The 25,389-nt window shown below is 44.4% G+C and overlaps 1 protein-coding gene across 1 annotated transcript in view; it reads right to left on the bottom strand.

Moving 5' to 3' along the window:
* Positions 1-7,028: 7,028 nt before the first annotated feature.
* HS1BP3 (HCLS1 binding protein 3) overlaps positions 7,029-25,389 on the bottom strand; it is a 42,734-nt gene continuing 24,373 nt past the window's right edge. The window contains exons 5-7 of the mRNA XM_056856686.1: positions 16,433-16,590; positions 14,554-14,689; positions 7,029-7,272 (exon numbers count right to left, since the gene is read on the bottom strand). Coding sequence (XP_056712664.1) covers positions 7,029-7,272; positions 14,554-14,689; positions 16,433-16,590 — 538 coding nt within the window. The remainder of the gene's footprint in view (positions 7,273-14,553; positions 14,690-16,432; positions 16,591-25,389) is intronic.

Raw genomic sequence — 25,389 nt, 5'->3', positions numbered from 1 at the left:
CTTGCAGTGATGGCGAATAATAGATGCTTCCTTAGTGGCCAGTAGTTCAACATAGTAGCCCTTATCTTTCTTTTTCTCTTCTTTTTTTAAAGTGGAACACATACCCAAGGTCACCTTTACCCAACAAGACTGGAAATGAAGCTATTGCATGGAAATCTGGAGGCAGTTTGGGTTTGGGCCAAAAAAGGAATGCCTTCTGGTTGATGATGGTTTTTAGATTGCTTATTTTAACATGGATTTTTAATACATTTGATATTTATTGCATTTGTATGTATTGGTTATTATTAGGGTTGCCAACCTCCGGGTATTAGCTGGAGATCTACCGCTATTACAACTGATCTCCAGCCGATAGAGATCAGTTCACCTGGAGAAAAGGGCTGCTTTGGCAATTGGACTCTATGGCATTGCAAGTCCCTCCCTTCCCCAAAATCCCACCCTCCTCAGGCTCCACCCCAAAAACCTCCCACAGGTGGTGAAGAGGGATCTATCAACCCTAATTATTATCTGCTTTGGGTCTTGATTTGTCAGGTGGGCTTATCAGTATTTTAAATAAATAAATGAAAAACACCTGGATTTAGCCAAAGACAAAAAGCAGTTCGGAGCTTGGGGGCAAACTACTTAAGGTTTCTGATGAGCAGAACCAGTTTTTAGGTCCCGGGACTGAAGCTCCCTTTAGAACTCACACTGCCTGCTTAGGTACCTACTTCTATCCCACCTTTTCTACCTGTATATTTTGCAAAGGTATAGACAACTTCAGTACTCTTCCTCGACTAACAGTGGCTGTTACCGCACTAGGTATTCCCAGCGATGTATTAAGAGTTTGAAACTGTTATAAAAAATACTGTTCGCACTTTGTTTGGCCCCTTTAGCTGTGAAGACGTCTTCCAACCATTCTTTAGCCATGGCATCCTAAAACCCTTTTAAAGCGATGTTTTTTATAACATTTCCAACCCCTTGATACATCGTTGGGAATACCTTGTGCGGTAACAGCCACAGGCAACTTTTGAACTCTCTCTTCACAGCCATTTTCCTTTTCAAAGCCACCTGGAGAGCAATCCTAAGCACATCTATTTAGAGGTAAGGTTCATTTTATGTGATGGGGCTTACTCTGAGGAAAGTGTTCCTAGGATTGCATCCTTGATCCGCAGCAATTTGCAGGTGATTACATTTAGGAAATCTTCAGCTGCTAATACAAGGCGGCAGCTAAGGTACCGTCAAGGGCTACCAAGGGAACCCTGGACAAAGATTTTTCTCTGCTTCCCCCCCCAGCTCAAACATTGTGTGACAACAAACTAGGGACCCCAAGGCTACATTGTCAGTGGCAAGATTTGTTTCAGTCCTTATATCCCTCCAACACTAGATATATGCTGCTCAAGATCAATTGATCAAGGAGTTTCTAAGGGATAAAAGGAAAAGGAAAGGAAAGGAAAAGGAAAGGAAAGTATGACAACAAATTGCATGGCTGGCCCATCTCTAGGGCTCCTCAAGGTAGCCGAGGCCCTCAGAATTTTGTCCACCTGGTCTCTCCTTCTCAACAGCCCTGTTCTAAGCACCAGCTTCCTTTGACACCAGGGATTGCACCTGGAACCTCCTTAGGGTTGCCAACCTCCTGGTATTACAACTGATCTCCAGCTGATAGAGATCAGTTCACCTGGAGAAAATGGCCGCTTTGGCAATTGGACTCTATGGCATTGAAGTCCCTCCCCTCCCCAAACCCCATCCTCCTCAGGCTCTGCCCCCAAAACCTCCCACCGGTGCCAAAGAGGAACCTGCCAACCCTAATCTTTCTACATGCAAAAGATGTGCTTTGCCACTGAACCATGGCCCCTCCCCAGCGTCTTTGGCCACATACTTATTATCATCTCTAATCTCTCAAACTTTGGCGAGTCTAATCACGACTTTCCCAAAGCTGTTAATTACTTGGAAATAAGATTCACTGAATGTAAAAACTCAGCAAACAAACCCAGAGGCTTTCTTAGCCAGGGCAAAGAGAAAAGGAGGAAAAATAAAAGCCTCAGAAGAGAAGCGGCAAGAGAATTGGATGAAAGATGCAGAGAACAAAGAGAGCGCATTTCAGGCCTCTGACTGCAATATAAAAAGCTGATTGGCACCAGCCACTCTGCCGGATCAGTAACTCTTCTGGCAATTCAATTACCCAAAATGAGCCTGTAGCACTATGTTTATCGCGTCATCATGTTTTTACTTCATAAGAGAGCAGGATGTGACCTCTTAACATTTCTGGCTGGCTGCAAGCAATTCAGAGACACAAGGTATTTTTTCCATCTTCCAAGTCCTGATAGAACTGTGTATTTATATAAGGTTACCAAAGTTTGGGAAAACTCCAGTGGCATCCAATCTTTTCCCCGAAGAGCTTCAGGCGGGGCTTTTTTGTTGCGGTACTCACCGGTACTGATAGGGTTGCCAACCTTAAGGTAGTAGCTGGAGATCTCCCGCTATTACAACTGATTTCCAGCCGATAGAGATCAGTTCACCTGGAGAAAATGGCCACTTTGGCCATTGGACTCTATGGCACTGAAGTCCTTCCCCTCTCCAAATCCCCGCCCTCCTCCGGTTCCACTACAAAATCTCCAGGTACTTCCAAGCTGGAGCTGGCCACCCTAAGTACTGAGTACTGGCACCTTTTTTTGGGGGGGATCTCCCAAGTCTTGGAGGGAAATGGTAGAAATTAAAAAGGTAAAGGTCCCCTGTACAAGCACTGGGTCATTCCTGACCCATGGGGTGACGTCACATCCCGATGTTTACTACGCAGACTTTGTTTACGGGGTGGTTTGCCGGTGCCTTCCCCAGTCATCTTCCCTTTACCCCCAGCAAGCTGGGTACTCATTTTACCGACCTTGGAAGGATGGAAGGCTGAGTCAACCTTGAGCCGACTACCTGAAACCAACTTCTATTGGGATCGAACTCAGGTCATGAGCAGAGCTTGGACTGCAGAACTGCAGTTTACCACTGCGCCACGTGGAAATTAGTGCAACCTTATATATAAGTACCAGCACCTCTTTTTTTAACAAAACAACATATGAAGTGTGTCCTCTGAGTATATGGCTTTTGATTATCTATAATTTTGAGTGCATCTGGGAATGCTAGGGGAGGGGCTGTGGCTCAGTTTGTAGAGGATCTGCTTGGCATGCAGAAGGTCCCAGGTTCAATCCCTGGCATTTCCAGTTAAAGGGACTAGGCAAGTAGGTGATGGGAAAGACCTCTGCCTGAGCCCCTGGAGAGCCGCTGCCGGTCTGAGCAGACAATACTGTCTTTGATGGACCAAGGGTCTGATTCAGTATAAGGCAGCTTCATGTGTTCAACCACCACCAGTTAAAGTGAAGAGCACCTTTTTTTAGTAACCCACCACAGGTTTCTTGTGGAACTGTAAATAAATTGGTTTATGACAGTATTTTTCTGTTTCTCAAACAAACAAAAAAATGGTTTGCAGCTGGGTCAATGAGATTGTTAGCTGAATGACACAGATCTTAGGAGACCAAATACAAGGGATCCATTCTGTTAAAGGAACACTTCTGGGTCTATTTCAGGATCGTGGTTATCAACTTGATAAGGCGTGTGTGAAGAGCTCTATTGCAAGTGTTATAATTACAAGCCAGGAAAAGAACTCTTGGAAAACAGATGCTAAGAAAACTCATAATTAACCAGCTGATTGCAACTGCAGTAGGTTTAGCCCTAAATTTAGCTACGGCAGAAGAAGCCCCATTGCTGGTAATTTTAGCATGTACACAAAAGTGAATATGACCTCCTCTTTTTTTTTTTGGCTCCTTACTATTATTTCCTGTTCAGCTTTTTGCAGTTAACAAACAACAATGCAACAGAAGTGTAATACGGAAAATATTATAAAGAGGTTTGTGTGGATGTAAGAGTATCCTTCAAGAGAAGAGGATTAATGACATTTCCTGAACTAGCGGTTCACACATTATGCGAGACCCTTGTTTATTTTTAAATATGGTTAGTTTGTGAAACAGGGATTTAGCTTGCAGATGATCACTCAGATCTTAGTTTGACTCACAAATGTTGCCTTCTCTCTATAGCCAAGAAAGGTGTTGCTAGGGAACAAGTCACAATTGTAAGCCATGATGTTTGTGCCTCACACAATACCATAGTTAAAAACTATGTGGAGAGCTGTATTAGAAATGGGTGCCTGGGTTTTATAGGTTTTATTGTTATATATACAAACTTGGATTGATTTCAATGTGTTTTAAAAGGTTGTGAGCCGCTCTGAGCCTGGCTTGGCCAGGAAAGAGTGGCCTAAAAATCAAATGAACAAACAAACAAACAAATTTCATCAATAACACAGTGTAATTTGATACAGAGAAACATTTGTTATATTTAATTTTGATAATGCATAATTTTATTCTATTCAAAACAAAATATTAACCACTGTACATTAACAACAGTTATTTTAAAGTGCTTTAAATGTGGGGTTTCCCATTCCTTCAGATCTATATTCAAAAGGCAATCAAGAAAAGTTTACAGGAGTAGCAAATATTTGCTATGGCTTAAGGTTTCATCAAGAGAGGTTTATTTTATAGGCCACAAACAGTCAAGCTGGAAGGAATAGAGAGACACAGGTCAGGTTCATAGAGAAGGGTCAATTTTAAAAATATCCATACTGTGCCAACTCACGCACATTCCATTCAAATTGCATAATATGATATTCCTGTTTCTCTTCCAAATTTGTCCCCCACACCCTGGCCCAGAAATTATCAAGGAATATAATCTTGTAACTATTTCACAAAAATGTTCACGAACTGGAAAAACAGATTTAGATGGCTTTTGGCTAACAGTCTCCTTATGCTTAAATTGACTTCCAAATGTGGGGACTCGAGCTGCGAGGATGTTCTCCTCTCTCTATAAAAGTTACGAAGACATGAATACCAGAATCATGCGTCAGATGGACTCAAGGCATTGTGCAGAGGGGAGCTTCCATGGTCCCTTCCCCGTATGCATGCATCCTGACAACCTGTGCCCCGATCTCAGGAAACCTCTGAATGCACCAGTGTGACAAGCCTATTTTTCCCCCTGAGGGTACACACACAGCCTCCTAAGATTCTCTTCCCCTCAGTTACCAGGTGTTCTCAAGGTAGCGAGTGTGTAGGCTTTGGGTTAGCTGCTGTGAGGTAAGAATACGTAGTGCACAAGTAGTTCACGGAGATCACTGAGGAAGCTTTTGAACAGAAACAACAAAGAAGATTTATTTATTTACAGGACAGTCTCAAAGAACAGAACAGCAGCACAGGACTCCGGGCAGACAAAGGAGAAACCTGGCAGAGGCACACAAATTTAAACCAGTTATGGCTTTAGAGGGTAGACAGAATTTTCTTTAACGCTTTCAGACACAAACAGGCTATTACTGACTAGCCACTAGGCTGGATCCTCATATACACACTCAGGATGCCACCCACACCAGCCTGCCCTTTCCCAAGAGTCAGACTAAATGGTACCAGGTCCACTCATCCCCAGAGACAGGCATCATAAACGGAGTACTCTATTCTGTCCATGAGCCCCATGGCGCAGAGTGGTAAAGCTGCAGTACTGCAGTCCAAGCTCTGCTCACGACCTGAGTTCCGTTCCCGAAGGAAGTCTGTTCCAGGTAGACGGCTCAAGGTTGACTCAGCCTTCCATCCTTCCGAGGTGGGTAAAATGAGCACCCAGCTTGCTGGGGGTAAAGGGAAGATGACTGGGGAAGGTACTGGCAAACCACCCCATAAACAAAAGTCTGCCTAGTCAACGTCAGGATGTGACGTCACCCCATGGGTCAGGAATGACCTGGTGCATGCACAGGGGACCTTTACCTTTACCTATTCTGTCCCAGAGATAGAGCCAAACTGCTCCTTTTTTCCTCAACCAGACCTGAGCTGTCACGGACCTCTCTGTCTCAGGTAGAACTCCACTCTCCTGTGCTTCCCTCCAGCACTCCATCCCCTTCCTGAAAGGTAAATGGATGCTGAAACAGCACTCCCATGGGCTCATCTCAGTGGTTGTTCTTCCCTTCAAGGGTAGGACAGCGTCCTGTCCATCACCACCACCATAAACTCTAGTTTGAAGAAGAAACGATTGACACCCTGCTGCAAACGTGGATGTCCTTGTGTCCACGTATCTTTGGGTCTTGTTTTTCTTCTCCTGCACCATAATTTGTGGTCTGAAAAAGGGCAATAAGCATGCACCCAGGGGACTAAAAAACCAATCACAGCCATGGGGGCAGAGGGGTGGGTGGGAGTAGCATTTTCATTGCATGTTTTCCAGCAAGTCTTTCCAAAAGGAAGAAGAAGAGTTGGTTTTTATATGCCGACTTTCTCTACCACTTAAGGAAGAATCAGATCGGCTTACGATCACCTTCCCTTCCCCTCCCCACAACAGACACCCTCTGAGGTAGGTGAGGCTGAGAGAGCTCCAAGAGAGCAGTGACTAGCCCAAGGTCACCCAGCTGGCTTCATGGGTAGGAATGGGGAAACCAACCCAGTTCACCAGATTAGCCTCCGCCGCTCATGTGCAGGAGTGGGGAATCGAACTTGGTTCTTCAGATCAGAGTCCACCGCTCCAAACCACTGCTCTTAACCACTACACCACACTGGCTCTCCTGGAAGAAGTATGACTATTTCCATTTTTTTAATGCACTTTTTTTAGTGTCACAAATCCACCCTCACTGCATGGTCTGTTCCCTTTACGCCATCTATCCTCGCAGCCGAGTACTCTTTTTGTGCAAAGCTCTGTTATATGCACGTGGCAATACCTTGATCTGCAGCTGAAGCGCAGAGAGTTCCACTGCCCTTAATTTAATGCAATTCCCACCTGGCTCTTGAAACTCTCTTAAAAATAAGGCATAATTGATTATTAATTTACGGCTTACACACGACCAAGCAGAACGTCTGTTCTACTGGACCAGCAGGCAAAGTGGCAACCCAAAACTCCGATCAAGACCTGTTGTCCCTATTCAGCTGGTTGAGAAAGGTTCTTCCTGAGAAAGGGCCTGTCAAGGTTGAAGTGACGAGTCCACAGTAGACGCTTCAGAACAGGCTCGGTTCTTCGCCGCCCAGGGATTCGTTTTCCTGAATGTACTTGAGAATGTCCACCTCTCCCATGCTTTGAGCCTTCGCTTCTGTTGACTTCGCCTTGGGGGCTGTTGATACTGGAACTTTGGAGCTGATTGTTGGCTTCTTCGGTATTGCTGGCTTAGGAGGCACTTGGGGCTTGGGTTTGAGCTTCGGTTTAGTGCTCAACTTCCACATTTTCTCAAAATCCTCTTCCACTCTGGAGCGGGGGGAGTAAATTAAAAAGTTAAACCAACAGTACTTCCATCGGTTAACCCTTAACATTCAGACCCAAGCTACAGGTAGCAGCAGCAGACCCAAGCCTTTATTTGTTTGAAATATTTATAGACTGCCTTTCTGCTGCTGCATTCATCATTGTTTAAAGTTCAAATGAGGCCTATAATATAGAATCATAGAAGAAGAAGAAGAAGAAGAAGAAGAAGAAGAAGAAGAAGAAGAAGAAGAAGAAGAAGAGTTGGTTTTTATATGCTAACTTTCTCTACCACTGAAGGGAGAATAAAACCGGCTTACAATCTCCTAGCCTTCCCCTACTCACAACAGACACCCTGTGAGGTAGGTGAGGCTGAGAGAGCTCTAAGAAAGCTGTGACTAGCCCAAGGTCACCCAGCTGGCTTCATGTGGAGGAGTGGGGAAACAAATCTAGTTCACCAGATTAGCCTCCGCTGCTCATGTGGAGGAGTGGAGATCAAACCTGGTTCTCCAGATCAGACTCCACCACTCCAAATCACCGCTCTTAACCACTACACCATGCTGGTTGGAAGGGGCCATACAGACCATCTAGTCCAACCCCCTGCTTAATGCAGGATCAGCCTAGAGCACCCCTGACAAGTGTTTGACCAGCCTCTGCTTAAAGACTGCCAGTGAAGGGGAGCTCACCTCCTCCCTAGGTAGCTGATTCCACTGTCGAACAATGTTTACTGTAAAAAAAAAATTTCCCCTAATATCCAGCCGGTACCTTTCCGCCCATGATTTAAACCCATTAATGCGACTCCTATCCTCTGCTGCCAACAGGAACAGCTCCCTGCCCTCTTCTAAGTGACAGCCCTTCAAATACTTAAAGAGCGCAATCATGTCCTCCCTCAACCTCCTCTTCTCCAGACTAAACATTCCCAACTCCCTCAGCCTTTCCTTATAGGGCTTATTCTCCAGGCCTCTGGTCATCCTCATCGCTCTCCTCTGCACCTGCTGTCCACATCATGTTTTTGAAGTGGGGCCTCCAGAACTGCACACAATACTCCAGGTGCAGCCTGACCAATGCTGTGTACAGCGGAACTATGACATCTTGCAATTTGAGTGTTATATAATACATACAACACAAAAGGAAGAGAGGGCAGAAAGAGGGAAGCAATACAATTCAGGTACTGACCCCTTAGATAGCTTATATACTGTCCCAAAATGATTACATAGAATGGCAAAAGCAGAAGACGGTTTGGGGAGGGGAGGAGCCAAAGGGCCATTGGCCTCAGGCAGGCTGAGGGCAGAGACCTAGTTGTCTCACCTCTAACTCTGACATGCATGGGTCTACGGCAATCGCAAATATAATGACGGATAGAGATGGTATTTAAAAGGCAACAAGTCTGGCTGGCGCTCACCTCTCTTCCGTTCACCACTTCTTTACTACCTCTGGAGTGAGACTCCAATGATGGACATGATTCCAACCAGAGACAAATCAGTCGACAGGGGAGAAGAGGCAGTGGGGTGTACCCCTTTTATGCTTTAAATTCACTCTCACCTTTACAGGTAATTGGAACAGACTTCTTTTAAACACAGCGCTTCCACCATCAAAAGGTCAGACCACAGAAGTGACCGAACTCACCAGAGCTTTAGAAGGGATTTCCACATGCTCGCCCATACATGCTCATGTGTGAGAAAACACTTCATATCTTCAAAAGCAAGCGTAAGTTACTACTGCTACTGTATTTACTCAGATGTAAGGCTAGGTTTTTTCTGAAGTATGCTAACCAAAAAAAGAGGGAGCTCATCTTACATTTGCATATAGTGATGTCCACTAATTTAAAAGTTTTTGTGTATAACAATTTTTAGGGGGGGTCATTTTACATTCAGGGCCATTTTCTTTTCACGCAAATATGTTAGCTTCAGATCTTTGATGGGATAGTCAAGCTAACATAATGCTACTTCCAACAATTTTCTTATTTCTGTTCATACAAGAGCTCTTGTGTGAGTGGTAATGTTCAATAGAATCCGACCCAAAGTTTGAAAGGCATATGATCTAGCAACCTTGCTAAACCTAAGCAGCTATGGATTTGGTCTATGCCTGGTGAATTTCCTAAAGCCAACCAATGAATTCATAGCCAGGTTTCCCGACTTTGGGGGGAATTTGTGCTGAAAAGCAGGGTGAAAATGTTTCAGTCAGTAAATGACGGAAGAAAGGTGGGATATACATGAAATAAACAAATTTATTCAGAGCAACAACGGTGCAGAGAATGTGGTATGCTAACATTATAACTGAAGAAAAGAAATTATTTGAACTAATGTCCAAAATAGTTGATTCCTGCGCATGAATTTTAAGTGTTTGCTTCAGAATTTTATAGTATTTTGCTTCCAGCAACACAAATGTAAGCTGCTCTGACGCCTATTTACTCGAGCAGTCGTAACCATGATCCATCTCTTTGAGCACCTGCTATTTTAAAATTCACATATTTATAGAATTCTACAAGTCGAGAGCAACTTAACGAGGCAGATGTTTGCAGGTCTGCTGACTCCTTGTGAATGTTGTATATATGCAGAATTACACTGTTGGCCCTTCGCCTGTACATAAACTCCTATTATATGACCCCTGTCTGTAGTATATTGCCTGCCCAAAGTAGCCTTTATTATTCATTCTGAGTTTGCTAGTAAGGACTGACTGTTTTATAACAAGACAGGAACCACTCATTTGTTCCACCCATGTATTTCTTCCCCTCCCCACACAGACACCCTGTGAGGTAGGTGGGGCTGAGAGAGCTGTGACTAGCCCAAGGTCCCCCAGCTGGCTTCATGTGAAAGAGTGAGGAAACCACACCAGTTCACCAGATTAGCCTCCACCGCTCCTGTGGAGGAGTGGGGAATCAAACACGGTTATCCAGTTAAGAGTCCACCGCTCCAAACCACCTCTCTTAACCGCTACACCATGCTGGCTCTCAACCAATAAGCCCTCCTATGAGTATTCATTTCCAGGGAGTACAAGTAGGCAGCTGGGGAGAAAGCAAGGGAAGGCAGGAAATAGAGGGTGCAGCCTTCTCCCCCCTTAAGGTTGTCTCACAGAACAATGGGGAAAGGGAGGCAGATGATCCCTAGATGGCCCTGACAGCAGCACTTGGTGAAGGCATCACTGGCATCGGGGGCACTTCACTCTCTCGGCTCCTGAGGGTGTGTCCCGTGGCGGTAACAAGTCTAATCAGACGGACATGGCTTAGAAGTATATGTGTATAAAATGTCACGTCTAAGTTAGGCCCTTCAATCAAAAGAGAGACTGCGGCCAAGAAACCAGAAGGCGATTGAGACTGGGAAGGGCAGCCATGAAGGAGCTAGAAAAGTTTCTGAAGTGTAAGGATGTGTCCCTAACCACCAAGATCAAGTTAATTCATGCCATCGTATTCCCTATTACTATGTATGGGTGTGAGAGCTGGACAATGAAGAAAGCTGATAGGAAGAAAGTAGATTCCTTTGAAATGTGGTGTTGGAGGAGAGTGTTACAGATACCCTGGACGGCCAAAAAAACAACAACAACCCAAATCAGTGGGTTTTAGATCAAATCAATCCCGAACTGACCCTAGAAGCTAAAATGACTAAACTGAGGCTGTCGTACTTTGGACATGAGAAGAGAAGAGTCACTGGAAAAGACAATCATGCTAGGAAAAGTTGAGGGCAGCAGGAAAAGAGGAAGACCCAACAAGAGATGGATTGACTCAATAAAGGAAGCCACGGCACTCAGTTTGCAAGACCTGAGCAAGGCTGTCAAAGATAGGACATTTTGGAGGACTTTGATTCATAGGGTCGCCATGAGTCGGAAGCCACTTGACGGCACTTAACACACACACAAGTTAGGCCGGCCAGCAAATATGGAACCAAGAAGCAACTTTCTTTTTTTGGCAAACCAATGTACCATTAGCATGCCTAATGACAACTACAATTCCACGGACAGCCAAGAAAACAAATCAGCACAGCAACGATCTTTAGAAAACTTCACCCACTTGGAAAGGAAATGTGTAACCTTGTTTATAAGGTCACATGGAGCAAAGAAATCCACTTGCCATTTCTTGTTCTGTTAAACACTTTACATTCAATTTAAAAAGGAAGAACTCTGTTTGAAATTCCTGTCATAATACTGTAATGCTCCAACTGCAGCCAAGTGCTAATGGAAAATATCTATGCCCTCTAAATAGGTCATATAAGCAGGAATGGTAGATGGGTACTATGCCATTTCCAAAGAATAAGACTATAAAAATGAGTATGGTGATGTGCAAACAGCAGTTAACTGTAGGAAAAGAAATACGATTTTACCAATTCTGTATAACTATGTGTACACATTAAAAATAAACATTAAACAGTGGAACAAAATGATTACAACATATGCAAGTGTTAGAAAACTAAAGCACAGTTTTGCCCTCAAAAAGTGGTTTTAAAAGAACAACATCTGTGATAAGAAAATGAAGGATCTCCATGGGGATAAGGGGAAATGTAATAAATGTATATTCAAAGCATTAACAATGACTCCTGAGGCCACAGCCTGTCAGACTCAATTCCCTCCAATGTGCCATTTGGCCTTTGGTTGGTCCTGGGGATGGAAACTGGGCTGAAGCTGCCTGATCCAGTGTGCTGTAATGGTCAGATCTTCATCCTAGGATCTGGGAGACCTGGCCTCCAATCCCAACTCGATCATGAAGCTTACCGGGTGACTTTGGGTGAGCCTAGCTTACCTCACAGAGTTGTGAGGGGAAAAAATGGGGCAGGGAGAGCCAAGCATTTCAGATTTGTTGTTGCTGGCTATTTTAATGGTTATCCTTTGATGTTTTTATGAATGGTTTTATTATTGTTTTACTATTGTTACCTGCCTTGGGTACCAGTTTTCAAATGAACAAACAAACAAAAAAAACCATGTATGGACTCCACCCTAAGTTCCTTACAAGAAGAGCAAGACAAAAATTACTACTAGACAGACAAGCTTCAGTCTCGCACTCTCTTTGATGGGATCTCCCTCATACTACAAGCTGGAACCCAGTTCTGACCATTGCCAAATGGCCACATAAGGGCACCACAAGGACCTGGCTGGCAATGATGGGCATAAAGCCATACCCTTCGCCTTCTCCCATGTTGGTGACCCTAGGCATGCTGCCCTTACCTCAGAGCTTCTTTCTTTGAAGTGACCCTGTGTGCTGAGCAAACTGTTCTGAAATGCCACTGGTTGGCCCATTTGTGTGGGGATACCTAATAATAACTGTGTTCCATCAGGTTGCAACCAAGGCATGGTGACGCCAGGACCATGGGGTTTTCGAGACAAGAGCAGAGGTGGTTTGCCATTGCCTTCCTCTGCATAGCAACTCCAGTCTTCTTTGGTGGCCTACCATCTAAGTACTAACCATGGCCAATCCCACTCAGCAGCATTACAAATTCTAAGGGCTCAACCACATCATGTGATCTATATCTCACACTTAAAAAGAAAAGTGAATAGAAGGTGCAAGAAGGGCCCAATTCAGATTCTCCTGGTCAGGGTCCAGGAGAAAAGGTACACTATCTTCATCCTGTACAAATCCCCCATATCTACAGTTGCTATAGGGTATTCTCCCCTCACACTGGAAACTCTGTGTGGTTGGGTTTACAATTTAAATTAAGGAAACCACATGGAAGGAACCATCCAGTACCACAGGAGAGGGCCCATGGCTCAAGGGCAGGGCATCTGCTTTACATGCAGAAGGCCCCAGGTTCAATCCCTACAATTCCAGCCAGAGTAGACAATACTGATCTTGAGAGACCAGTGCTTTGACTCAGCATTAAGCAAATTTATGTATTCACTGCCACCACCTGCCCGGGCCATGATCTGAATTGGGGCCCCTCCATAGCCACTATTAGGGGACTAGAGCAACTGTCTTAGAGCGGTTAAGATGCTTAGGGCTGTTTAGCTTGGAAAGAAGGCGGCTAAGGGGAGACATGATGAGGTCTATAAAATTATTCATGGTTTGGAGAGAGTGGACAGGGAGAAGTTTTTCTCCCTCTCCCATAATACTAGAACACGGGGTCATCTGCTGAAGTTGGAGGGTGAGAGATTCAAAACAGATAAAAGGAAGTATTTTTTCACACAACGCATAGTTAAATTGTGGAACTCCCTGCCCCAGGATGTGGTGGTGGCTGCCAGCTTGGAGGGCTTTAAGAGGGGAGTGGACATATTCACGGAGGAAAGGGGTATTCATGGCTATTAGTTAGAATGGATACTAGTCGTACTGCATACCTATTCTCTCTAGTATCAGAGGAGCATGCCTATTATTTTGGGTGCGGTGGAACACAGGCAGGATATTGCTGCTGCAGTCGTCTTGTTTGTGGCTTCCTGGAGGCACCTGGTTGGCCACTGTGTGAACAGACTGCTGGACTTGATGGGCCTTGGTCTGATCCAGCAGGGCTTTTCTTATGTTCTCATAGTGCTGTTGCAAAGATAAAATGGAGGAGGGAGAACCACGTATGCCAACCTGAACTCCTCAGAGGGACGCGAGATAAAAATGGAAAAAGTAACTGATAGAGAGCCAGCGTGGTGTAGTGGTAAAGGTGTCGGACTGGCACCTGGGAAACCCAGGTTCAACTCCCCACTCGCGCCAGGGAAGCTTGCTGGGTGCCCTTGGGCCAGTCACACACTCTGTGCCCTAACTAGTGTTTGGATGGGAGACCACCAGGGAATACCAGGGTCATGGCACAGAGGCAGACAATGGAAGACCACCTCCTAACTTCCCTTGCCTTGAAAACCCTACAGGGTCACCATAAATCAGCCGCAACTTGACGGCAAACCAAAAAAAAAAAAAAAAGTTCTGTCCCCTCCTTCATGACACTGATTCCCTTTCCCTCCATCAGTCATTGCCAGTTACCGCAAAAAAAAATAAGACAAGGGCTGCAAGAGCTGTTCTCCCTGTGGAAAAGAAAACAATCACAGACTGCATGTAATATGTAGCTCCACCCTGAGTGTCCTACACAGCTGTTTAGCTTGCGTCTGAGAGGCAATGTGGCACAGTGATTAAAGGCTTGACTAGGATCTGGGAGACCCAGGTTCAAATCCCACCTCTGCCATAGCATTCCCTGACTGATCAGGAACACACTCTCAGCCTAACCTGAGGGCTGTTGTGAGGGTAAAGTGGGAAAGGGAGAATCACACATACTGCCTTGAGAGAGGAAAGGCAGGACAAGGATGTACAAGACAGACAGATTTACCTCAGAACATTTTTTAATGAGGCTATGAGTTTCTAAAACTACAATGACTGACTGCATTGGAGAGAGATACCTCAACAGTTCACTGGTGTCCTCATCAAGGGTAGAGGCTACGGCGTGCTCTCGGTTCACACAAGCTGTTGGCAACAGTAGTGAGTCACCTAGCATTACTGTTCCACCAAGGTCTGGATCTTCAAATAACTTCAGATCTAATGAGTGAGAAAACAGACAACTTCAATTAGATTTGAATTGTGTACAATGGACATGCATAGTTAAATTGTGGAACTCCCTGCCCCGGGATGTGGTGATGGCTGCCAACTTGGAAAGCTTTAAGAGGGGAGTGGACACATTAATGGAGGACAGGGCTATCCATGGCTACTAGCCATGATGCATGCCTATTCTCTCTAGTATCAGAGGAGCATGCCTATTATATTAGGTACTGTGAAACACAGGCAGGATGCTGCTGCAGTCATCTTGTTCGTGGGCTTCCTAAAGGCATAGGGTTGCCAGCTCCGGGTTGGGAAATACCTGGAGATTTTGGAGGCAGAGCCTGAGGAGGGCAGGGTTTGCGGAGGGGAGGGACTTAAATGCTGTAGAGTCCAATTGCCAAAGTGGCCATTTTCTCCAGGTGAATGGATTGGCTGGAGATCAGTTGTAATAGCAGGAGATCTCCAGCTAGGACCTGGAGGTTGGCAACCCTATAAACCCTGGTTGGCCATGGTGTGAACAGACTGCTGGACTTGATGGGTCTTGGTCTGATCCAGCATGGCTTTTCTTATATTCTTATGACACTATGTTGGTAGGGGGCGGAGATGGTTATAGCAAGGGGGGTCCTAGAACTACTGCCATGTGGGGCATGTCGTATGACCCAATTCCAAATACCATAATGCTCTATAATAAAAACAACTACACCTCCAAATCTATGCTATATTGTGTTAGATCCAGTGCAAGCCCCTCTTTAAAAAGACAGATGCTGTGTATCATCTGTCTGCATCACAATGCAGGCATATCTCTACATACTGTAGGTCTTGAGTGTCTGTGATTGTTTGAGCCATTCGACAGGATTTTTGCAATTGGAACGTGCCCTGTGAACACAGATCCTACTAAACAAGACAATTGGACAATTAACCACATCAGGGACAGATCAGATGTTTTTCTGCCGTGGGTTGGACCGTTCTAAGGGTGTTTCCAAGTCAATCATTCACAGCTGCTTCACATGTTAAGACCTGTCCATACTTCCGTGTAGGGCACTTCAGTCAACCCACAAGCAGATCATTCCAAGTGACAAACATACACTCCTGTGTTGTTGTTGCGTCTATATGAACTGGGAGGCCCCAACTGGTCATATAAGCCATCTCACCATTGGAGATTCTTTTTGCTTATTTTAGCCATATGACCTATTCCCTTCTTAGAACCCTGTGAACATCACTAATGCCAACTAGTAGATGTACTGGATGTGGCACTGAGACCATTAAATAGTCACTTACCTAGGAGTAGCAGCAGAGATAAGCAAGAGCCATTACATATTGGTAGGCCCTTATCCTTACTTTTAATTCAACCCAAACCTTTGAACACATATCCAAATGAGCCGACGATTCATAATCAGGCCCAGTATGCCATTATCACAACCAATGTTAATCTGTTTGATTTTCTGCTGTAACGACTTTTGGTACATTTTATTGTCCGCTGCTTTAACTCTCTTTTTTTGGTATTTTTAATGTTGGATTTATGAGACTTAGCTGTTATTGGCCTGCTATTTTTTACTTTTAGCGCTTTGTTATGTTTTTCATTTTTAAAATCTTTGTAAGCCATTCTAAGTGTTACTTTTTATAACAGAAAGGAAGGATACACATTTTCTAAACAAGTAGAAGCTTTACAGGCCATGTAAAACTTCTACATTAACTTGGGGAGCAGACAAACTGCACTGTGAAACTGAATATAAATACATTTACTTTCTTCGGCTGACAACATCCTCTTGTTGCCAGTGAACGAAAAATCTTTAGCCGAGCCGAAGAGTTCATTGTCTGGATCCAGTTCTTCATCAAAAATTGTTAACTTGGACTTGTTTTCTCTGACGGGAGAAGGCAAGGGCTTCTTGGTCTTTTTAGATCTGAAGGTTGAAAAGACAAGAGATGGATCCGACAGATTTTGCTCAAGCGGTTAAGAAAAGCTTGTGGACTTGTAAGATGTAATCTGTTCATTGTTGTCTTAAGTTTCTCTTTAAAAATATACTTTCCATTCTACCAGGAACAGTGATGGTTGATAGTTAAGATTATCTCATACACACAAAAAATATGGAAAACCAGGCATGTTGCTCTAAGATTCTTGCAGAAAGGGCAGTGAGGGAGGGAGAGGGAGAGAGTATGATCTAGTCCAACATCCTGCTTGTCAAACTGGACCACCAGATTGCTCCAGCAAACCAACAAGGAATCAGGGCAACAGATTCTTTCTCTGTTGTTTAACCCTCAGGTGCAACATGTGCTTATAGTCTACTGCCTCTGGTTTGACTTATCCATCATCAAATAGCCACACAGAGAGCTACCCTCCCTGAATTTGTCTAACCCCCTTTTAAAGCCATCCAAACTTATGTCCATTACTAGACCTTGTGACAGTAAACTGCCCAAGTTAACTACGCATTGTGTGGAGAAATGCTTCTATTTTTCTTGCCAGATTCTAATCGCCCATAAACTTCATTCTCCCCCACCTAGGGTTGCCAGGTGCCCGATGGTGGTGGGCAAACCCCCAGTAATGTGCCCCTCTGCCCGCCGACCAGCTGAGGGCCAGCGGGCAATCATGCATGCACGCACCAACGTGGCACTTCCGGTTTACAACTCGAGAGGAGCCTTAGACCACTCAAACTCTTCCTTGTGAGGCGGCACTCCCGCTTGTAAACAGGAAATGCAGCATTGGCGCATACACACAATCTGAAAAGAAACCTCCCGCTGAAGGTGAGTGGGGACCTGGCAACCCTACCCCCACCCCCTTAAAAATTTAAAGTAAAAGAGAATGGTGGTGATGCTCTCAGAGGAACAGCAATAGTCATGCCACTTCGACCCTTATGGGGGAAACTCATGGGAGAGTCAGTGTGGTGTAGTGGTTAGGCTAGAATCTTGGAGACCCCAATTCTAATCCCCACTCGTGCCATGGAAGCTTGTTGGGTGGCTGTGGGCCAGTCACCTGCTCTCAGCCTAACCTACTTAGCAGGGTTGTTGGGAAGATAAAATGGAGGAGAGGAGAACAATGAAAGCCGCTTTGGGTCCCCACTGGGGAAAAGGGAGGGAGACATAAATGAAGTAAATAAATAAAGATGAGTCAAGAAAAACCATGCACACCACACCACTCCTAAATCCTTTGAGAAAGAAAGGGGTAAAAATGTAATAAGAAAAATATATATTTAGTAGCAAACGGCTTTACAAGCTAACAGTGATCCACTAAAGTCCCTTCAGAAGCTGGCAGTGAACTTGCACGCAAGCAAGATCAGGAAGTGTCCTATAACTGAACCGATTAATTGCCCTTACACATTCCACTGTAACAAAGTAAGTAATTTAATATGTTGCGAGCACAAATAAACCACAGGTACAATGTTTTTAGCAACTGTCCTAAAAATAAAATAGAAATGTATGATAGGATCAGCAAGTTTCCAAGAAAATTCCACCCATATTTAATAGCTCTGTTAATACGGTTAGAATTACTGCTAAAGACAGGATAGTTCAAATGCTTTGAAACTAAGCTTGCAGCAAATGACAAAAACATAACCCCAGTGAGAATCATGTTTCTGTTGCTTTTTGATCTCTTAGCAACTGACACACACAAAAAAGACCTGCAGTCCATATTTCCATGTAATAGTCTTATTATGTTTGCAAAAGCCCGAGGCTGATCTGATCGGAAGAGAAAGTGTCCTATATTTAAGGGTTTCTAGGGATTCTGGGGACAATAGATTGGAATGATTGTGGAAAACTACTGCTCCAAATGTGCATCTTAAAAAGCAGAATCTCATTCAAAGTGGGTTTCTAACACAAAGTCATTTCACGAACATGTTGTTCATTGCGGTTCTTCGTTGGTCCTATCTGAAAGCTCAAGATGGGCAGCAATAATTTACAACATGTAATTCCCAACTATAAAATAGTCTTAGTACTCTTAGGAAAAAGAATGCAAAACCTGCTGAACTCCAGCAATGTAATCCCAAATAGGAGGGCCTTACAAAACTTACACAAATGTGCAAGGTTAGTCATTAGAAGGTCTCCTTGGAACGGCTACTCCATAATTATAACAGAGCCACCCACGGAGATATTGTCCTATGAATTTGGCTCCTGCATGGCATAAGGAGAGTGCTTATAATTATTCACGAGAGATTGCAGTAAATTAAATGTATGAAGTATAGAAGAGCTCATTATAAATGTTTGTTAGGTCAACACATCTGAAACTTCCATTGTTTTTGGCATGTTGCAGGAAAGCAGTGCACGTCTCGGCATTTTGCTGTACTGTACTTCCATGGATACATATGGGGGCACAGTGGCCTTTCACCAGGAAAGCTCCAGGTTGGACATTGCCCTGGAGGGGCACTGCAGGAACAGCAGCTCTGGTTGGTCCCAGACTGTTTTGACGTCCCACTTGGCACACAAGCAGGTGGTAGCCTAGATGCAATCAAAGCAAAAAATAAAATCGAAGAGACCCTTTCCTTCGCCTTGTCTGGCAAGAAGAACTGGGATGGGGGGAGACTCAGTTCAGGTGTAGTGGTTAAGAGCGGTGGACTCTAATTTGGAGAACTGGGTTCGATTCCCCGCTGCTCCAAATGCTGGGTGACCTTGGGCCAGTCATAGTTCTCTCAGAACTCTCTTAGCCCTGCCTACCTCACAAGGGAGAGGAAGGGAAGGAGATTGTAAGCCGCTTTGAGATTCCTTAAAGGTAAAGAAAAGTGGGCTATAAAAACCAACTCTTCTTGTTGTTGTTATCTGGAAGACTCAAAGTAGGTATTGCCCAGGGCTTTTCTAGCACTGGCCCAACACTTCCAAATAATGGATCGTCATGAGGGTCAAATTTAAGGAGTCTCAAAACCAAATGAAGTTCTCTTCGCTGGTTGTGTTCACTTTCAGATGTTCCAGATAGAGGTTACTATTATTTGGTCCGGATGGGCTACGGATAGGAAGTAGGTTTCCTTCCCCTGCTTCCAGACAGCAATGTGAGCCATTCCTGTACCTTTCAGCATTCCCTGGTTTTGATGCAATCTTGCCCAAGTTTGCTCTGGAATGATGTTTTTTGGAAAGACTGCAGTGAAACTAAGGTGGGTGATGTATGGACAGTTCCCACCTATACCTGTGCCATTTCCACTGCCCCAGCTCCCCTCAGTCACCATTCCCCCTCATGCTACCAGAAGTCTGGGGCAGGGGATTCTTAATCAGTGACAAACATATCGATATGCTATAGCAATATGTCAATTACTGGCTAAGGAAAAACCCCTGAAAAAGCCCTTGGATCCTGTAGAAGGGGACTGAAATGGGGGTTATAGGGGCCTAGGGCTAGGAAAGTACAGGGAAATCTGCCATGCAGATGCTCTGTTGGCATTGCAAATGTCTCTGCATTCACAGCAGCAATGAGAGCCCCATAGCTGTGTGGAAGCAGCCTCTGTCAAGAAGAGGAAGAAAAGGAGGAGGGAGTTGGTTTTTATATGCCGACTTTCTCTACCACTTAAGGAAGACTCAAACCGGCTTATAATCACCTTCCCTTCCTCTCCCCACAACAAATGCCCTGTGAGGTAGGTGGGGCTGAGAGAGAGTGACTTGCCCAAGGTTACCCAGCTGGCTTCATGTGTAGGAGTGGGGAAACAAATCCAGTTCACTAGATTAGCCTCCGCCACTCATGTGGAGGAGTGGGGAATCAAACACGATCCGATCAGAGTCCACCACTCCAAACCACTGCTCTTAACCACTACACCACGCTGGTTCACCACCACCAAGGACTGCAACAGGGGACACTTAGTTTATGGCTGTCTATTCTGACCTTGAACACAATTGCCAGAGAACTTTTCAAAATGTAATGATTACACTGCCATCCTGTCATGTACTGGATGGTTCTGGCTCGTGATTCATAATAAAGTTCCTCCTCCAGACTCTGATGCTAAAGAGATCTGCTGTGCAGGTGGGGGGGGGGGGAGAGCAGATGAAGGAGGAGACATACAGACAAGCATTAACACTAGCTAAACATTTTAAAAATGATGACAGCTCAATACAGTGGAAGGACATGTTAACATTCCTCCGCAGAATCTAGTTGTTTTTCCTGCTCACTTGCTTAATTTTGGATTTTCTGGAATACATTACTCACTGCTTCAAAGAAAGAATCTCTGCACACTCAGAAAATGATCAGCCACATTCTTTAAACATTACTGGGATAAAAGTGGAGGTGGGGGGGTTATTTGTATCCATGGTTCTTCCAGCTTCTCCTTCCATGGAGACAATTTAGGACCTAACACTGCCGCTTACCAGAAATGTAGATTCCCTAAGGTCAAGGCACACCAAGGAAAAATCATTCCCATGTATCTGTATTTAGATAAACCTACCCTTCCCTGCCACAATAAGAGTAGCTGTCAGTGGCATAAAATGTACCCATTTAGCACACTGTGTGTGTGTGTTAAGTGCCATCAAGTTGCTTCTGACTCATGATGACCCTATGAATCAATGTCCTCCAAAACATCCTATCCTTAGCAGCCTTGCTCAGGTCTTGCAAACTGAGGGCCGTGGCTTCCTTTATTGAGTCCATCTATCTCTTGTTGGGTCTTCCTCTTTTCCTGCTGCCCTCAACCTTTCCTAGCGTGATTGTCTTTTCCAGCGACTCCTGTCTTCTCATAATGTGACCAAAGTATGATATCCTCAGTTTGGTCATTTTAGCTTCTAGGGTCACCTCAGGCTTGATTTGATCTATAACCCACTGATTTGTTTTTTTGGTAGTCCAGGGTATCAGTAACACTCTCCTCCATGCCATATTTCAAAGGAATCTACTTTCTTCCTATCAGCTCCACTGTATTAAAGATTAAACCCGGAGGTTCCCACTCCAATTAGGGGGTGAGTGCTTACTCCAACTGCAAGCAGAAGGGATTAATTGGGGGGGGGGTGGGAACGCTGCAAGATGAAGCCTCAGAAATGCTGCTGGCTGCACCCAGCATGACATCACCAAAAGGAGCTCTCCCATGGGAACGGACAGAAGCATTCTCAGCCTTTGCCGTTCACTCGGCCATTTATTTATTATTAGCACAGTTTGAAACTTCCCTGAAGTTCTTTTCAGGCTAGATTTGGCAAGTTCAGTACAAGGGCTTTGCTGCAGGTGGACTGAAAGGAGGCTGGGGCTGCTCTATCCCAGGATCATTTCTGCCCCTGCCGGTTCAGTCTCGTTCTGTTCCCTGTGAACCAAGACCAAACTGTGGTTTGGAAGTCTGGTTTGTAGAACAACCCGTAGTGGAACAGGGGGACAGGGACCTTGTATGACAAAAGAGCCAAAGCACACCCAAATTCAGAGCAAGAGAGCAACAAAGAGACTGTATAAGAAAGTCCACTTGCATAATAGAAACACACAACTTCACATTGCTGATAATTGACATGTTGATTAATAATCCATACAGTTTCTACAGCTCAAACACTGGTTGTTGCAAATCGTTTATTTAGGAAGTGGCGCACACACAGCAACTCACAATAAGCCATTAAGATGCGCAAGAGTTGCTAGTGCACTAACTAGTTTTTTAATGCACTATCATAAATTTGTGCATGGTTCATGCTTGGATAAGTAGTGACAGTTCTTTATCATTTCCCTTTCCATAGAGGAGTTCTAAGAAGATCTTGAATCCCATAAAAACCTTTGTCTGCCATCCCAGTCACATAATGGGTATTCCAGCATCCCACCTACCCCTTTGTTATGCTTTAAATACTTAAATTTTCTTTTTTGAAAAGCCATATTTGATTCCACACTGGTCCATACAGCCATAGGTTGCAGAACCCTACCATGGGGCATAGTTTAGTTATGTACAGAAGATGGTGGTTTCATTTTGCTAGTGGTGGTTCATCCCTCCAGCGTGAGAAATCTTTTGACACAAGACAGGAGGCTCTGGCATCAAGGAAGTCTTCTTGACCTGGAGGGAAGTCCCATCACTAGCAAAGGATTCCGCTCATGGTTTCTCACAGAAGGAGAAGTCCTTCATTATCAAACCACGTGCAAAAAGAGGAGTGGGGAGCATGTAAGCCCAAGACTTGTTACTGTTGTGACAAACCATGTGTGTGAACTATGCCCATGAATTCTATCTCTTGTCATAAAGAGAACAACTGCTCTGTTGTTGGGGATATTTTTGGGTGGGCTTTTCTTTCCTTAGGCCAAAACAATAACAACAAAAAGGACTTCCTATTCCTGATATACACCAAATACAGGAGAATTTAGTGGCAAAAGTCCCTGAGCCACTTAAGGACTAGTGAAAATCACTTGAGAACTGCAAACATAATGCCTGTTTTCAAAGGAGGATTCAGTCTAAATAAAGTAAGGAAGGGTTTAATTAGAGGGGAAATATGCCAATCCCAACTTGGATTGCAGTCTTAAATGCACCTACTTGAAAGTAAGTTCTAACGATATAAATCAGTCCTGCTTCCAAGTGAAACCACTTTAAATCAGGACTATCCCTACCATTAGGCATAGTGCTTTAGTATGCCTTGGGTGTAGGGTTGCCAGGTATTAGCTGGAGATCTCCTGCTATTACAACTGATCTCCAACTGATAGAGCTCAGTTCACATGGAGAAAATGGACGCTTTAGCTAGTGGACTCTATGGCACTGAAGTCCCTCCCCTCCCCAATCTCTGCCCTCCTCAGGCTCCGCCCCAAAAACCTTCTGCCGGTGGCAAAGAGAGACCTGGCAATACCATTAAAAGGTAACAAATAGGTTTTGGGTAAAGTTCCTCACTCTGCTTATCCCAGCCTCACCTCCTAGGTTCAAGGTCCCAATCATGCGATGGAATGTTGAAAACTGGCTTTCATACATAAATGTGCCAATATACACATGAAGCTGTTTTATGCCAAGTCCCCCGCTGGTTCACTTAGTCTACTATTGTCAGGGAAGAGGTGAAGTAAACATCTTCAACAAATGGATTTAAGACTTTCTTTTGAAGTTAGCTGATAGAAAGCATAGCTTTCCTTAATAAAACTAATGGCTAGAATCCAAAGATCTGCTAAGCTCATGCAAAAGGGTTGTGGTAGCTGAGAAGAATTTATTCTTACTTTTTCTTTTTGGAAGAGCAAACCCTCATGCCAAATCCGAGACTGATTCAGTTTTACCAACAGCTTCGCATGCTGTGTTTGTTTGTCTGTGTAGAAGGACATGGTATGGCTGGTATCCTACCACTTCACTGAACTATTTATGGAAAGAACCTTGCAAGGCAGGAGGGTCTTCTTCTGGGGGAAGTCACTCTTCCCCAAAAGGAAGGCTGGAGGAAAGTTCTACATTCAGCTGAGCAGAACCGTAGGATACCAGCCAATATTTTTTCTCTTAAATCAACTCAGATGAGACAGACTGTTGTTGCTATTTTAGCCTGGCAGTTGAAAAAGTGACAGAAAGCAGAATAGTCTTATTAAAATTCCCATGAATGCAAAGTGGTTCCTAGATGCTGGAGTTATTTACTAGAGGATTCTTCTAATAGGAGAGAACTAAGAGAACAGAGGAAACAGCAAATGTATTCCATGCAGGCTGCAATCCTAAACACACTTACGAGAACACATGAAGCTGCCTTATACTGAATCAGACCCTTGGTCCATCAAAGTCAGTATTGTCTACTCAGACTGGCAGTGGCTCTCCAGGATCTCAGGCAGAGGTATTTCAGATCACCTACTTGCCTAATCAACTAGAGATGCCAGGGATTGAACTTGGGACCTTCTGCATGCCAAGCAGATGTTCTACCACTGAGCCACAGCCCTTCCCCTAAGATGCTAGGGAATACACAAACTGGATTCAGTAGGAATTACTTTTGCTTAGGATGAAACCATATGTGTAATGGACTTAGAAGGATGTAACTCTTCTTAGGAGTGCACTGGCAGTGTGTCTGATAGAAAGTAATTGGTAACAATTATTAGAATCAGGCAGCTCAAATGCTTTCTTGGTACAAGCTCTGGGGGATTTTCTCTTTTTTTCTACCTTTCTTTCCCCATTTAGTTTAGGTTCATGCATTTCCTGGGAGAAATGCCAGCATAGTGTAGTGGTTAAGAGCTGTGGTTTGGAGTGGTGCAGTCTGATCCAGAGAACCGGGTTTGATTCCCCACTCCTCCACATGAGCAGCGGAGACTAATCTGGTGAACTGGATTTGTTTCTCCACTCCAACACACGAAGCCAGCTGGGTGAGTTACAGCTGTGTTAAGAGCTCTCTCAGCCCCACCTACCTCACAGGGTGTCTGTTGTGGGGATTGTAAGCCAGTTTGAGTCTCCCTTAAGTGGTAGAGATAGTCGGCATATAAAAAACAACTCTTCTTCTTCCTTCTCTCTCCAGCACTAGAGCATTCAATCATCTCCATTCGGCTCAACCATTTGTTCTCATAGTGCTTCTGGGGCAATGGGCGTGTTCTGCTGCTGGTCCCAGAGATTTTTCCATTGTTTCTCACCCTCTCTGAAACAGGCTTCCAGAAATAGCCCAGAAGATCCCATTCCTCCAGTCCCAGCCTTCTGAAAAGCATGCAAGACTGTATTATTTGGGATGGCCTTTTGCAGAGGGCTTGGAGTTGGAGGGTTTTCCAAGATCTGTATTTCTACAGGTACATTCTGTTGATATGTTTAATGTTTGAAAGAAGGTTGTTTGGGGGTCGTGTGGTTTGTTTGTTTGTACGAAAGTGGCTTTATTCTAGGTGTTGAAAGCCACCCAGAGCTGTCTGGAAGTGTCAAGTAGAAATCTTTTAATAA

Source organism: Euleptes europaea, chromosome 10 (assembly GCF_029931775.1).
Source record: "Euleptes europaea isolate rEulEur1 chromosome 10, rEulEur1.hap1, whole genome shotgun sequence".
Classification (NCBI taxonomy): Eukaryota; Metazoa; Chordata; class Lepidosauria; order Squamata; family Sphaerodactylidae; genus Euleptes; species Euleptes europaea.
This window is presented reverse-complemented; position numbering and strand designations above follow the sequence as displayed.